The sequence below is a fragment of the Sinocyclocheilus rhinocerous genome, unplaced genomic scaffold, assembly GCF_001515625.1.
Source record: "Sinocyclocheilus rhinocerous isolate Xijiao unplaced genomic scaffold, SAMN03320098_v1.1 scaffold2558, whole genome shotgun sequence".
Lineage (NCBI taxonomy): Eukaryota > Metazoa > Chordata > Actinopteri > Cypriniformes > Cyprinidae > Sinocyclocheilus > Sinocyclocheilus rhinocerous.
Genome location: NW_015655145.1, coordinates 100,145 through 115,364, shown reverse-complemented (window position 1 = coordinate 115,364; position 15,220 = coordinate 100,145). Strand labels below are relative to the sequence as shown.

Below are 15,220 nucleotides of genomic sequence, written 5' to 3'. Positions count from 1 at the left end.
TCTGAGGTCCTGAAGCTTTGTGTCCGGTCTACGTACCATCTCAAGGCTCGGACGGGACAAAGCAAAGCTATGGCTGGGTCTGCCTCCTCCGGGGGCAGCGCTTGCTGGCTCACCACCTGATCCCTGAAGGACATAGTGGGAACCTTTGGCACATAGCCGGGCCGGGGTCTCAGGATTACCTGGGAGTCAGCTGGCCCAAACTCTAGGCATGATTCGTCGACCGAGAATGCGTGCAGGTCCCCTACCCTCTTGATGGAGGCCAGTGCAAGCAGGAGCAGAGTCTTCATTGATAGAAACTTCAGCTCAACTGACTGCAAAGGCTCAAATGTCTGGTCCCAAGAGGGTATAGAGGGGGGCCGGGGAAGATTCAACCTTCTTGCCACCCTAAGGAACCTGATTACCAGGTCATGCTTCCCTACCGACTTCCCTTCCATGGGGTCATGGTTGGCAGCAATCGCAGCCACATAGACTTTAAGGGTGGAGGGAGACAGCTTTCAAAGTATACTCAACCACGGATGAGCGCGGACGGACGAGCTCGACACATGCGCAGTGCCACTTACTCTGTCTCAACATTCACCTCGTGCATGCGCTGTTGTACGCGCACCGTCCGCGCGGTCTCAAAAAATTGACTGCACGCATTATGTAAAATTATGTAATGCAAACAGTACGCGGATGCGGACAGCCGAAGTATACTTTGGCCTTAAGCGCCCTTTGAGACGGTTCAAGGCAAGGCGTACTGCTTACAACTCTAGGCAGTTGATGTGCCAGTGCAGTTGGGGGCCCGTCGTACGTGGCCCCCCAGCCAGAGGTAGAGGCATCCGTGTAAACCACAGCATGCCTGGAGACCTGTTCCAAGGGCACTCCTGCCCGGAGAAATGCAAGGTTTGACCATGGGGTGAAGTTTTGGCGGCAGGCCGGTGTGACTTGGACCCGGTGAGTGCCGCGTTGCCACGCCCACCTTGGGATTTGGCCATTAAGCCAGTGTTGAAGTGGTCTCATATGAACAGCCCCAGCGGCGTGACTGCCACTGCCGCTGCTATATGCCCCAGGAGCCTCTGAAACCTCTGACACCTCTTGAACGTATTCAGGCAGTTCAACACCGACTGAGCACGTTCCTGCATGAGGCGTGTTGTCTCTTTGACCGAATCCAACTCTCCAATACTGAGAAAAGAGATCCTCTGCATCTGGGAAAGTTTGCTCTTTTCCCAGTTGACCCGAAGGCCCAATGCACTTCCCGATGCGCTTCTTTGTGAGCATCTTGAATGGTAGCTTGTGAAGGGCCCGGTTCAAAATGCAGATCCAAGATTGGTCGTAACCCACCGCCTTTCTTGGGTACAATGCAGTAAGGGCGGTAAAACCCCGTCTTTATATCGGTTGGAGGGACCAGCTCTATTGCATCCTTCGCCAGTAGGACTGCGATCTCTGCACGCAAGACAGGGGCATCTGCAGCCTTCACTGAAGTGAAGTGGACGCCCCTGAACTTGGGAGGATGCCAGGCTAACTGAATCGCATAGCTGAGTCTGACGGTCTGAAGGAGCCAGTGTACAGCGTACCCAGATACCGTACAAGTGGCACCAACGGGACCACCGACATACCCGCAGTGGGGAAGCGAAGAGGAACGCAGGGACCCGGCCTGGACGTCTTGTAGCCGGTCCGAAGCGGGGTCTGCGTGTGTGCAACACTTACCTGCGTTTGAGCAGAGGGTACGTGAGTAGTACGTTTGATCGCACTCTCGAACCACCCACAGCTGCTCACTGGCGAGAGAAGAGGGTGAGTGTGATCCGAGACTGGCCTGTCCACAACTCCCCATCCCCTCTGGGGACCCAGAGATAGAAGAAACTGCTCTTTTGTCGAGGTTTTGGGTACTACTGACTGTGAAGTCAGTGGTGGGGAAAAAAGAAACAAAAGATTCTCCGCCCGGCCCTCCTCTGGGGGAGGGAGTGGTGCATTCACCATCTCCCGAAGAGCAGGTTCCTCCATCTCTGGGTCGCCCGTCTCAGGGCCTCTTGCTCTTCCGCTTGCCACCAGGCTGCCCTGCGACCAGCTCCACGGCGCTGCTGCCCCGCGCAAGCCACCCCGAGAAACCAATCATCCAGCCTCGAGGGTTCGGGAAGCGGTGGAGGCTTCCACTCGACCCAACCCTGTCGGAGGCCCGGGCAAGCATAGCCACCATTTCCGTATCCGTATCTGGTATTGCTGGCCACCCAGAAGGCAGCAGCACTGCCGGATCATCATCTCCAGAAAGTTCTGGCTCACCCTCCTATGCAGCGATCGACATCCGATCATCGGGGGGAGCGCCAAAGGATACAAGTGGTACCCCACGGGAGGGTCCAGCAGCGATCGTGACCATCACCCAGGGCCAGGTAACGACCGCATCCAGAAACGCACAGGTGGAAGGGCATCTTTAAAAAGACGCGTCTTTAAAAAGACATCCACCCGTGAATGCTCTTTTAGAGATTGCTCTTTTAGTGTGCTGAAGCACACAGGAGAGATGGCCGCCTGCAACACAAACAGGGGACAGTGCAGCCTGATGTGTGCAACACACTCGACATGGGAAGAACCACCGCCGCTGAAGCACCATATCGCCAACACCAGAGCTTCCCAAGAGCGTGCTGAAACTTGTTGAGTCTTCACTCTGTAGCAGAGAAGTATATAACCGCTCGTCCACGGTGAAAGCCAATCCGGCGATCGACAGCGCGAAGTTTAAGTATTTCCTCAGTGATCAGCATGGATCAGCTCCAGGCATGACGAAGCGATATCGTCCTCTTTTGGAAGGCAAAACAAAGTAGTTTCGCTTTCACAACGAAGCACACAGCGCCTTCACGACATGGCGGCGGCGGCAACAATACTACAGCGAGAATAAAAGTTATGCCTTCTTTCTTTGCGTGAACATTTGGGCGGCTTTATGCAAATCTTCCCAGGTAGTGACGTAGGTATGTGGGGGCGTGTTAGAACGAGCCGTTTTAGGTAGGTGTGGCTGACTCTTAACTTTTATAAAGAATATCTCTTTGGATTTGAGACTTTAGTCTTTGCAACTTTACAGATCTTCTTTATGCACCAAGAGCTTGTAACACTCCAAAGAGAAAGGAAAAATTGAAATCGCATCATATGACCCCTTTAATATTCTGGCAACGCCACTGGCATTAAACTTGGTTACTGTTGCTTGTGTGTTAATTAGGCCTGTCGCAATAATCAATATATCGACTTATCGCACAATATATGTACATGACCTCAATAATGTTTGGTGACGCAATATATCGCCCATTATGTTTACATGATTATGAATGTCACCAACATTTTGCAGATCGTGCTGTCGTGTTGTCTGTTCTCTGTGTCGGAGGCAAACGCAGGGCTTGGGCAGTTCCTTCAAACAGAGCGGTCATCAGCAGGTGAAAAAGGCGTCATTTGAGGCGTTATTGTGTTTTCCTGACAACTACAGAGAGTTTGGAAGAATAAATCCAAATGCACTCGATTTCAAAGCCACAATCCACTGTTCTGGTGCAAATCAAAACGTCACAGCGCAAAATGGTGCACATTAAAGAAAAATTGTTTTATCAGCAGATATGGCCTGTTGAGGCTTCTTCATTCATACAGACATCTGACTGCTAACTAGGCTTTTTGTTTTCAGCAATAGTGTGCACCTTTACTTTACTTTTTTCTACTTGTTACTTTGCACTTTTTATTTGATTTTTTTTTAGAAAATGTTTATTTACTCTTTATTCAAGTTTTTTATTCAGGATATTAAATTTTTTGACACTTCACTTCTATGACCTAAAGAATTAAATGGTTGTTTTTGAAAGTGTGTAGGCCTACTTTTATTATTATGCTTTTATATTCAGTGGCATAAAATTGTCTTAAAATTACAATAATGTTGTTTATCGCAATTATTTCTGGGACAATATATCGCATAACAAAATGTAGTTATCGTGACAGGCCTAGTGTTAATTATCAAACACATTTTTTTCTTATTTCAAACTTTTTACTTATAATATATTAAAGACAGTATATTTTAAAACCAATAATTATTGTACATTTTTCATTAATGTCTTTTTTATTACTTTTTTAATTTTTAATTATTTTTACATTTTTTGCCTTTTTTTCTTATGAAAACTTATTTCTACTCATCTGCAATATGGATAAGTAACATTCATATTTTCAGATTGTGTCAGAATTATATTTAGAATATTAAATAGTGATTATAACCTCTGTATAATTTACTATACTATACTAATTTACTACTTTAATTCAAAAACACATTTAAAATCTAAAGGAATTACATTGCATTTTGAATTGTTGCCATCTAAAAGTATGTGACAGTCTCTGTCACCGCTTTTGTTTAACAGGTTGGTTTTAACCATAGATTCTTGGTTTAAAAAACGTCTTTCTGACCCACTTACTTCAGCAAGCCACCTTAACCATAAAACCCATCTAAAGTGCATGATGCAACAGCGTCTTTCCTGGCTCAACTAAACACATCCTGCCTGAATTAGTGGAGAGATGGGCATCACCACAAGATTAAAACATTTTTATAGGCACATTCACTTCACAGATGTGTTTAAAACGTGCAATTCTGCTCGAGGCAATGATGTGCTATCATGAAGAGTATTACTGAATGTTTCATCATGAAATTAGAGTCTCTTTGGTCTTCATTTAGCTGGTTAGTTATGACAGAACAGCCTTCTATAGATGAATAAAATCAGCCAAATATTATAGAATGGAAGTATCTCTTTGGTATTTTAATGCATTCAGACAAAGCACCAAATGCTCTACAGCTAGGATTTATTTTGATCTTTGATGGTTGTCGCTGGGTTTGTGCTTATTTGCATTTTCAATAATCTTTTTACATCTACAGAAATCGAGCCTGTCCTTGGGCTCTGTGACACAGCTATTGTTGGACACTGAATAGATTTCTCTGCGTAGAGCTACAGAGCCAAAAGCACCCAGCAAACCGAAGATAGAAATCTTTCTGATTTAGCCTCCATCCCATGCGGCCCGCTAGCATCAGCACAATTGTCTTAACCCTCATCCGGCTGCCCATCACTTCTCTCTCTCCACCAAAACAATTTATACCCTCCACTTGACTCTAAATCTCAAAGCTTTATTAGCTGTAGTTTATGAGAGGATGTGGTCTGGGCACGACCAACCAATGGCTGTTGCACTTGCCCTGTGGATCGATCTGCAGTAGACAGGCTGCATAATTACTGTACTTGCGCTGTGAGATACGGGATAATTAAATTGTGGTGTTCTGAAGGTTCTATGCCCCCTGATGTTCACTAGGACCACCTCTCTTTGTAACATGTCTGGCCCATCATTAATGACCATTGGCTGGTTTCCAGGCTGTGATGGATTGTAGTTTAATAGTTTGGGCTGTTGTATAACTTGATGTTGATCAAGGTTTGGCAAAATTTAGAATTTAAAGAATTGATTTTTAAAATGATCTCTTTTAATTCATGGCTTTAGTAATTGAAATTGGAATTGATTTGAAATAACATGAATTAGAACTTGCTGTATTGGAAAAAAAACAAAACAAGAAATGGTATTATGTGAAATTAAGTGTTTTTCCACCCTGATCAATAAAGACTATAAATCCTTTTTAATTTAAGACTTTTTAAAATAAATAAATAAATAAATAAATAAAATTAATAAAATAAATTAATAAATAATTTAGTTAATGATTAATCGTGATTAATCACATCCAAAATAAAAGTTTTTTTGTTTATATATTTGTGTGTATTGTGTATATTTATTAATATATATAAATACAAACATGCATGTATATATTTAAGACAAATATGGTGTTATATTAAATATATTTATATAATATATAATATAACATATAAGAATATAAATATTTATGTAAATACATGTAAACATTGTCAAAATATATATTTTTTGTGTGTATTTATATATACAAAATAAATATACACAGTACACATACACATATTATGTAAACAAAAACTTTTATTTTGGATGTGATTCATCACAATTAATCGTTTGACAGCACTAATATATATATATATAGATATATAGATACAGTACCATTAAAATGTTTTTGCCCCCTTTCTGTTTTTAAAATTTTTTGAATAAGCCTATTTGTCAATATTCAGATCATCAAACAAAATTTAATATTACACAAAGATAATGCAAGTAAATGCAAAATGCAATTTTTAAATGATGATTTCTTAAGGGTAAAAAACTGTCCAAACCTACCTCTAAAGAAATTCAAGAACAGATGAGAAACAAAATAGTTGATATGTATCAGTCTGAAAAGATTATAAAGCCATTTCTAAGGCTTTGGGACTCCAGTGAACCACGATTAGAGCCATTATCCACAAATGGAGAAAACTTTACTCCAAGAGCGCAATGCCGACTCATCCAGGAGGTCATAAAAGAACCCATAACAACATCTAAAGAACTGCAGGCCTCACTTGCCTCAATTAAGGTCAGTGTTCATGATTTAACAATAAGAAAGAGACTGGGCAAAAACGGCATCCATGGGAGAGTTCCAAGGCAAAAGCCATTGCTGACCAAAAAGAACACAAAGGCTGGTCTCACATTTGCCAAAACATATCTTAATTATCCCCAAGACTTTTGGGCAAATATTATGTGTACTGATGAGACAAAAGTTTCACTTTTTGGAAGGTGTGTGTCCCGTTACATCTGGCATAAAACCAACACAGCATTTCATAAAAAGAACATCATACCAACAGTCAAACATGGTGGTGGTAGTGTGATGGTCTGGGGCTGCTTTGCAGCTTCAGGACCTGGACGACTTGCCATAATTGATGGAACCATGAATTCTGCAATTTATCCAAGACTTAAATCCGATTGCGATGCTGTGGCATGACCTTAAACAGTCCATTCATGCTCGAAAACCCTCCAATGTGGCTGGATTAAAACAATTCTGCAAAGACGAGTGGTCCAAAATTCCTCCACAACGATGTGAAAGACTCATAGTCATTTATCGCAAACGCTTGATTGCAGTTGTTGCTGCAAAGGGTGGCACAACCAGTTATTAGATTTAGGGGGCAATTACTTTTTCACGTAGTGCCAGGCAGGTTTGGACAGCTTTTTTCCCTTAATAAATGAAATCATTATTTCTGCATTATGTATTTACTCGGGTTATTTTTGTGTAATATAGAAATTTGTTTGATGATCTGAATCTTTTAAGTGTGACAAATATGCAAAAAAAAAAAAAAAAACAGCAATGGGTCAAAAACTTTTTCACTGCACTGTATATAGATTAATTTAGAAATTAGAATGTAATTTTTTATTATTACTGTTTATCAATAAAATGTTTATCTTTATGAATATAATTTATTCTAATGTGGTTGAATTTCAATTCTTTCAGTTCTCGTTATTTCTGCTTCTTCAGTTTTAAAATTCAGTTAATTGTTTGTGTCAATCACGCAGCAACATTAAACATTTTTCTTTTGCCCAGAGGACAAAAAAAACTTACATTTAATTTCTAATGTAATGTTTATTTCTTACAGAATTCTGCCAGCCCAGCTGCGGCAGGCTCCAATGCCCCTGTTACAGGCTATCGGCGCATGGTCATCCCAACTCAACCCCCTCTAACTGCCACCAAGAAATCCACCCCGAAACCACTGGCCTCTCCGACCGCCCCTCCTCCGGCTTCGTCTTCGCCACGACCCCAATACCAGCCCGCTCCCCAGCCTGTCCCTGCATCCTACACCACCGCCTCTACTCCGAGCCAGCCAACCTTCAATGTTCAGGTCAGGGCCACCCAGCCTGGCCCCCAGCAGCAGCCGGCCCGTGGTCCAGCGCAGGTACAGTACATGCCGGCTCAACCCAGAGGCCCTGATTTTGCATATGGGCCTCCGCAGCCGGGATTCTGCCCTGCTCCATCTCCATCTGGAGGCTACCAGGACCAGCACTATGGTGGAGCTCCTGCTTATGGAGGTCAGAACACATGGAGAGCAGAGCCAAGTCACCATGCCGCTCCTCCACCCAACCAAGGGTACCAGCCCGCTCCCCCGAAAAAAACCTACGTCACTGATCCGCCTGCCAGCCTGGCACCCTTCGGCGGTGGGCCTTCTGCTCCTCACAAGGTAAGGGCCACATCTATAGTATGTTCCAAATAACAGTAGAACAAACAAAAACAAATGGATGAGCAAATATATGAAAAGCTAACTTAGAAAAACTTTCAGGCATGTAATTAATTCTCCCATTTTATTGAATTCATGAAATTATGTTCTCTGCGATACGTGTGTTTTAAAGCACAAAAACACAAATTGAAATATTTTTATATGGCATGTAATCTTTGTGTCACCAAATGAAAAACAAATGTGCTAATGTGTGTCTGGATAAAAACACACAGAGATCATTATTCAGGTTATGAATCTGTAGGTCAGAAGGAGCAAAAAAACAAAGAGCATTTGGACTCTGTTTTAATCATTCTCGGGGACTTTAATAAAACAAATCTCTCCCGTGAACCGCCAAAATGTCCCACCAGAGACAGTAATGTATTGGGTCACTGTTACACCACAATAAAGAATGCATATCACTCTGTTCCATACTTTACAGATCTTCTTTATGCACCAAGAGCTTGTAACACTCCAAAGAGAAAGGAAAAATTGAAATCGCATCATATGACCCCTTTAAAGTGAAAAAAGTACAAGGTAAAAAAAAATTATATTCACCCTTGTAAAAAAATTTTTTTTTTAAATGTATACTTTAACAGAATATACTTAAGTGCAAACTGCAATTAAATGAAAATATATTATAGTTTAAGTTCATTTTAAATGCAATTAAATGAACTTTAGTAGGATTGAAAGTACATCTTTTTATGTAATTTCATAATTACTTCTATTGTCTATATAGTTAAATAGGTATAAAATGTACTGCAGAATTGTACTAACAAACATTTATGGTGAACTAAAATATACTTTAATATCATAATTTCTGTTGAAACGTATATATTTAAATATACACGCATTTACACTTTTTTAATGAAGTTGAAGTTATTTAAAAATATATTAACTTTAAATGTAATATCCAGTAACACGCTACAGTTAAACATATAATCAAGTAGGCTGCTTTGCATGTGCTTTTGTATATATGTTTTGTATTAAAATAAATGTGCTTCTTAAAACAGGATTTAAAATGTACTTTAAAATAAAACTTTTAATTATACATTGCTTCAAAGTGCCCTTTTTTAAAAGTGTACTTAAAGTGCCCCTATTATGGGTAATGAAAGGTTCATATTTTGGTTTAGGGAGTCCCCAACAACAGGTTGACATGCATGCAAGGTCAAAAAACACTTTCGTTGTCTTATAATATGCATTTATTTTTTACCTTATTTGCTCAACGACTCCCAAACGATTCGCTCAACGATTCATTTTTCCAAACCCCTCCTTTGCGTGATGCTAATCTGCGGTGATTTGTCCGATTGGTCGATTTCATTTCCATTTCATAATAAAAGCTGCGTTTATGAGCACAGTGCTGCTTTGTGTACAGCGTTACCGGGGAAACCGCTATTTTTACCGCTCCAAAAGCGGCACCTGGTGGCAAAGAATAAATTTGCATTTTCATTCAGACCAATGCAAAAAGACCAACAAATGGGCGGGCAATATGCTAATGTTGGGATTTGTTTTAAAAATGACTCGTTTCAATGATTCAGAGTCGCCTCTGAGAGACAATAACTTTGTACATGGTGCACTTTCGGATTTAAAACTTTGCAGGATGTTTTCATTCACTTAGAGCTGTGTTACACACTGCATGAAAGGTAATTTTCAAAAATCCATAATAGGCGCACTTTAAGTATGTAAAAAAAAAACAGTCATGAACTTGTATTCTTTTTAAGTACACTTAAATGGCCTTTTCTTTCATTAACATTATATTATCTGCAAGTTGTTGAAGTATACTACACAAGTCACCTTTATTTATATAGCGCTTTTAACAATACAGATTGTGTCAAAGCAACTGAACAGCATTAATTAGGTAAATAGTGTGTCAATAATGCAAAAATGACAATAGTAAACACAAATTTTTCGCATTTTGGACCAGTTGGTGTTTGTTTATTAAGCGTGCAGAACAACCACCCAATAAAGCATTACAATAATCTAACCTTGAGGTCATAAACGAATGGATTAACATTTCTGCATTTGACATTGAGAGAATAGGTCGTAATTTAGATATATTTTTGAGATGGAAAAATGCAGTTTTACAAATGCTAGAAACGTGGCTTTCTAACGAAAGATTGCTATCAAATATTAAACAAGTATACACATTCAATACAATTCACCACACTTCTTTTTCGCAAGGGCATCAATTACATTGGTCTGTATGGGAGGGTAGAGTTTTTCACTTTTTTTTTTAATTCAGATAATACCAAATAAGACTTTTTAATTCAAATAATACCATTTTCATGCTTTCAAATAAAATGTTTTTTTAATTAAGTAAAGTGAATTTAAAACATTGAATATCTTTGAAAGACACTGCAAATCATAAAGGTTCTGTAAATATACTGCTAATTTTTATCCAAGAGCAGACGTGATGATGAAAAGGTACACACAAGCACACTGCTGTCTTAGTTCTGTGCACAATGAAAAATTCATGAAAATACTTTGAAAGTGTGTGTCTATGTTTGTGTTGTTTGTGTGTGTGTCTGTATGAATAATATATTTGTGGTAATTAATTATCTGTGTTCGTGTCCTATGATTGTGTGTTTAAGCTTGTAGCTTGTGTATTTTATGAGTACACTCTAAAAAATGCTGGGTTAAATATAACCCAGCGCTGGGTTAAAAAGGGACAAACCCAGCTATTGGGTTGTTTTGACCCATCTATTGGGTTGTTTTGAACCCAACCACTGGGTCAAAACAGCCCAATAGCTGGGTTTGTCCCTTTTTAACCCAGCGCTGGGTTATATTTAACCCAGCATTTTTTAGTGTACTTGATTTTACTTTAGATCTAACAAGAAGTAAATAAAATAATTGAAAATAACTACTATTTTTATCAATACAGTCAATTTTTTTAAACTGCAAACATAAATGACAACTTCAACTTATCTGTTCTGCCAAGTGGCCATAGTATAAGCAGACTATCTAGATGTGTATTAATGACATATATGTTTACATTTCTGGGGTTCTACGGTAATACTCTCCATAATACTGTTTATACGATTACTGTAGTAAGTTTTTGATTTAGCACAATGACAATATGCTGTCTTTTTGTTTTAGAAAGGTGTCCCTTGCAAGGGGACCATCACACAGTATTTAGGATTTAACACGTTTTAATTTAACACATAATTTCTTAGGTTTTAAAATCGAGCTCCATGCTTTAAAACTGTGCACATCTTATCAGTTGGCTTTCTGAAATTCAACCAGGCAAGAGAATATCAGTCAAAACTAGAGAAGAAACAAGGTGTTGACACTGAATGCCACATGGCAGTTTCCTGTCTTATCGCTGGTCTTCCCCCTCGGCAGAACTTCTAGGTCACTACCTTGGAGTCCTCTGCAGGAAGACAGCTCGAGGCGCCTGAGAATCAGTTACTCTTTTTAATATTTCCAAGAATATCTGGTAATGTCTTTCACAATCAGCCCAAGGATATAAAACATCTAGTCCAATTAGAGTGATGCAATACGCTGTTATTAATATATAAGAGTGATGGGATGATAAGTGGCAGGCGTTTGGGATGTGTTTTTGCCTTGTGTCGTCGTAGGTCCTTCCTGCTCTACACAGATTCTAGTAGCCTTTTAACTAGCAATCGTTTCTGTGTCATTGGTTTATTTCTTGAGAAGCAGAAAATATGCAGTGCTTTGCAAAAGAAAACACCACACTCAATAACTTAATGCCATTCAAAAATTCAAAAGGACAAATATTATTATGGATAAAGGACTCTTTTTTTGGAGTTGCCTCAGAGAGCCATTAAACTGATTAATTTTCTACTGGCTGCTCCATGGAGATGGAAGCAGATTAGACTCAATAATAATTCACGCAAAAGACACGATACAAACATGTGTATCCCAATTCACATGCATGAAACCCAATTCACATACACAAAAAAATATATTTATTCACAAAACCAATTCACGTGCACAAATTAAGAATAAATATTCATAAAATTAAGAGTTCATTTGCAAAAACCGATAAACCTTGCACCTTGCAAAACCGGAACCTTGCAAAAGCAGCGCGTTACAATGGTGAGGGAAAAGCTCAGTGTATTGCGTGTAATCACATCCATACAGTTTATGATCCCAACAACAGCAACGTTTGTCAGGCATCTACATTGTCATCTGAGGAGATTACAAAGATTAAACGAATGTTTTTTTAAACTCTAAAACATGAAATGTGGAGTTATCTGCTTTTGCCAAAAAACGACTGTTGGAGTTATCTGCTTTTGCTATAAAACAAACTTTTAATATGTAAAAAAAAAAAAACATACTTTCAATTAACTTTATTTAATTTTGTAAATTACCTGTATTTGTTTAAGTTATTACTTAATCAAAACCCAACTGCAGTTTGATTGATATTACTTGGAATGCGCAATAAAAAACGTGATTATGAGTTATCGGTTTTTGCAAATGAACTCTACAAATACTTTTCAAAAATGCAAAACCCAATTCACAGATCTGTGTACAAAAATTTTGAATGTTTAAAATTCACGAGTTCATCATGGACTGTGAATGTGTGAATCACCTTGGATTTGTGTGTGTATTTTTGCGACTTTCCTAGCAGCGAGTAGAGGTTTGTGCAGTTGATAGTTTAATTTCAGTTAACTAGCCTTGTAAAGGTGTATTGTTTTGTCTTTGCATGCTTACTTAAAACTTGGAAGTAAAATCGGTCATTTAGACACACTCGTTAACGTGACCTGTGTAAGCCAGCGGCTGCTGTTTAGTCCAGAGTGTGTTATGATTTAATATTGATCGATTCTTATGTTTATTTAAATAAATAATCATTATTCACGTGGATACCATACCACATTAAGATATTAGATTCATAAAATAAGGTTTTGACTGATGGGACATGTCGTAAATAAATAGAAGATTATGAAACTATAGTTTTTGGATATTTTTCAAGCAGTCTCTTGTGTTCCCTTTCGATACTACACTCGTACTGCGTCTGTTAGACGCATATGGGAAAAAAGCCTTTTTCTCCTGAACTGAAGTCTTTTCATTCACGCAGTGAAACTGCACGGCTATTGGTTCGTGCAGTGCTTAAAAAACGAACCAATGGCTAGGCAGCGGAGCTTGGGGATGCCCAAGCATTCAACCGCTGTGATAGCGGAAAAAAAAATAAAACACAAACATTTTCAAAAAGAGAGCAAACTTTCTCTTCCATTACTCATAAGTGTTCTGCCCCCGTGAAATGTCCATGAAATTACCTGACCATGATTAATTGTAATGTGCCTGCAACATGAAATATGAATTGTCAATTATGAGGGAGTACAAACGCAGCACAACTACAGCTGAGATTGGCTCGATACCAGTTTGACACTGTGCTAGGAGTTCTTCAGTCAAAGGGTATTCAAACCTCATTTACACTGAATTTACACTGCTAGTATAGTGTCCCATTTAGAGTCTTTAGCATTAGTTTAAAGTAAATTTCATATCCGAATGATAAATACATGTAATACATTATGTGAAAAGTTAATTAATCAAATGTTTTAGATCCAATCTTCACTATCTCTATCTCTCTCTCTGTCAGGACGTGCCAGATTTTGGTGTGATATTCAAAGCAGTTAACACCTTGGCTTGTTAACTCTTATACTTTTACAAGAGATACAGATACAGAAAGAGCAGGAAGCATAAGATAAAGTGATAAAATAACTTAATAAAGTTTACTGAAGAATCTTTGCTGCATTCCTTTTAATGATCAGTCTGTCTTTGTCTGACCAGCATAAATTCCACAACTGTTACCAAGCAAATACAATTGCTGTTTTCCAACATCATCTTGTGTATTGTAATCTCAAATATTTTTACATCACAACTCAACACAAGATTAAACATTAACAATGGTTAATCACAGTAATATAATGTGGAACAAAAATAAGTAAATGAATGGTGATTACATTAAGAAATGAATACATGAAGGTAAAGTACATAAAAGAGATAAAGATTAATGTGAAGGAAGAGGCCTGTAACTCATCCAGATGTTGTGCCAAAGTGTTTAAATCCTGAAAAAAATGCAAGGAAAACAATTAGTTACCAATAAATGAGCCTGCAACATATTAAACTGAAACTACTCTTTTATCTAAAAAGTAAAAGCAGAAGTTATTTTACAAAAATCAAAGTGGGAACAATACACATCTCCAATCACCTGTGAGCAGAATAGGATTAGAGAGATGGAAAAGGAGAAGAACACAAGAGCTTCAAAGGTGAGCTGTAACATAGTCACATATTTATAGTCTAATAAAATACAGGTGCATCTCAATAAATTAGAATGTCGTGGAAAAGTTCAATTATTTCAGTAATTCAACTCAAATTGTGAAACTCGTGTATTAAATAAATTCAATGCACACAGACTGAAGTAGTTTAAGTCTTTGGTTCTTTTAAGAGTTTCACAATTTGAGTTGAATTACTGAAATAAATGAACTTTTCCACGACATTCTAAATTATTGAGATGCACCTGTATACAGTGGGGAAAATATTTATTTGACCCCCCGCCTGATTTGGTAAGTTTGCCCACTTACAAAGAAATGAAGGGTCTGTAATGACAGAGATTTTGATCACTCCTCTTTACAGATCCTCTCTAAATCCTTAAGGTTTTTTGGCTGTCGTTTGGCAACTCAAAGTTTCAGCTCCCTCCACAGATTTTCTATAGGATTGAGGTCTGGAGACTGGCTAGGCCACTTCATGACCTTAATGTGCTTCTGCTTGAGCCACTCCTTTGTTGCCTTGGCGGTATGTTTCGGGTTATTGTCATGCTGAAAGACCCATCGTCCAAAATTTTACAGTACATGGCCCGTCCATTTGCCCCTCGATGCGGTGAAGTCGTCCTGTACCCTTAGCAGAAAAACAGCCCGAAAGCATAATGTTTCCACCTCCGTGCTTGACTGTAGGGATGGTGTTCTTGGGGTCATAGTCAGCATTTCTCTCCCTCCAAACACGGCGAGTCGAGTTAATGCCAAAGAGCTCAATTTTGGTCCCATCTGACCACAGCCCTTTCTCCCAAGCCTTCTCTGAATCATTTAGATGTTCAGACGGGCCTGTACATGTGCCTTCTTGAGCAGGGGGACCTTGCGGGCACTGCATGATTT

General features: G+C 39.1%; 1 protein-coding gene across 2 annotated transcripts in view; it reads left to right on the top strand.

Moving 5' to 3' along the window:
- Positions 1–15,220, top strand: part of LOC107717931 (lipoma-preferred partner homolog) — a 232,329-nt gene that overhangs the window by 141,288 nt on the left and 75,821 nt on the right. For both annotated transcript variants that reach the window (XM_016524832.1, XM_016524833.1), the window contains exon 6: positions 7,494–8,072. In XM_016524832.1, the coding sequence (XP_016380318.1) occupies positions 7,494–8,072 (579 nt within the window). The remainder of the gene's footprint in view (positions 1–7,493; positions 8,073–15,220) is intronic.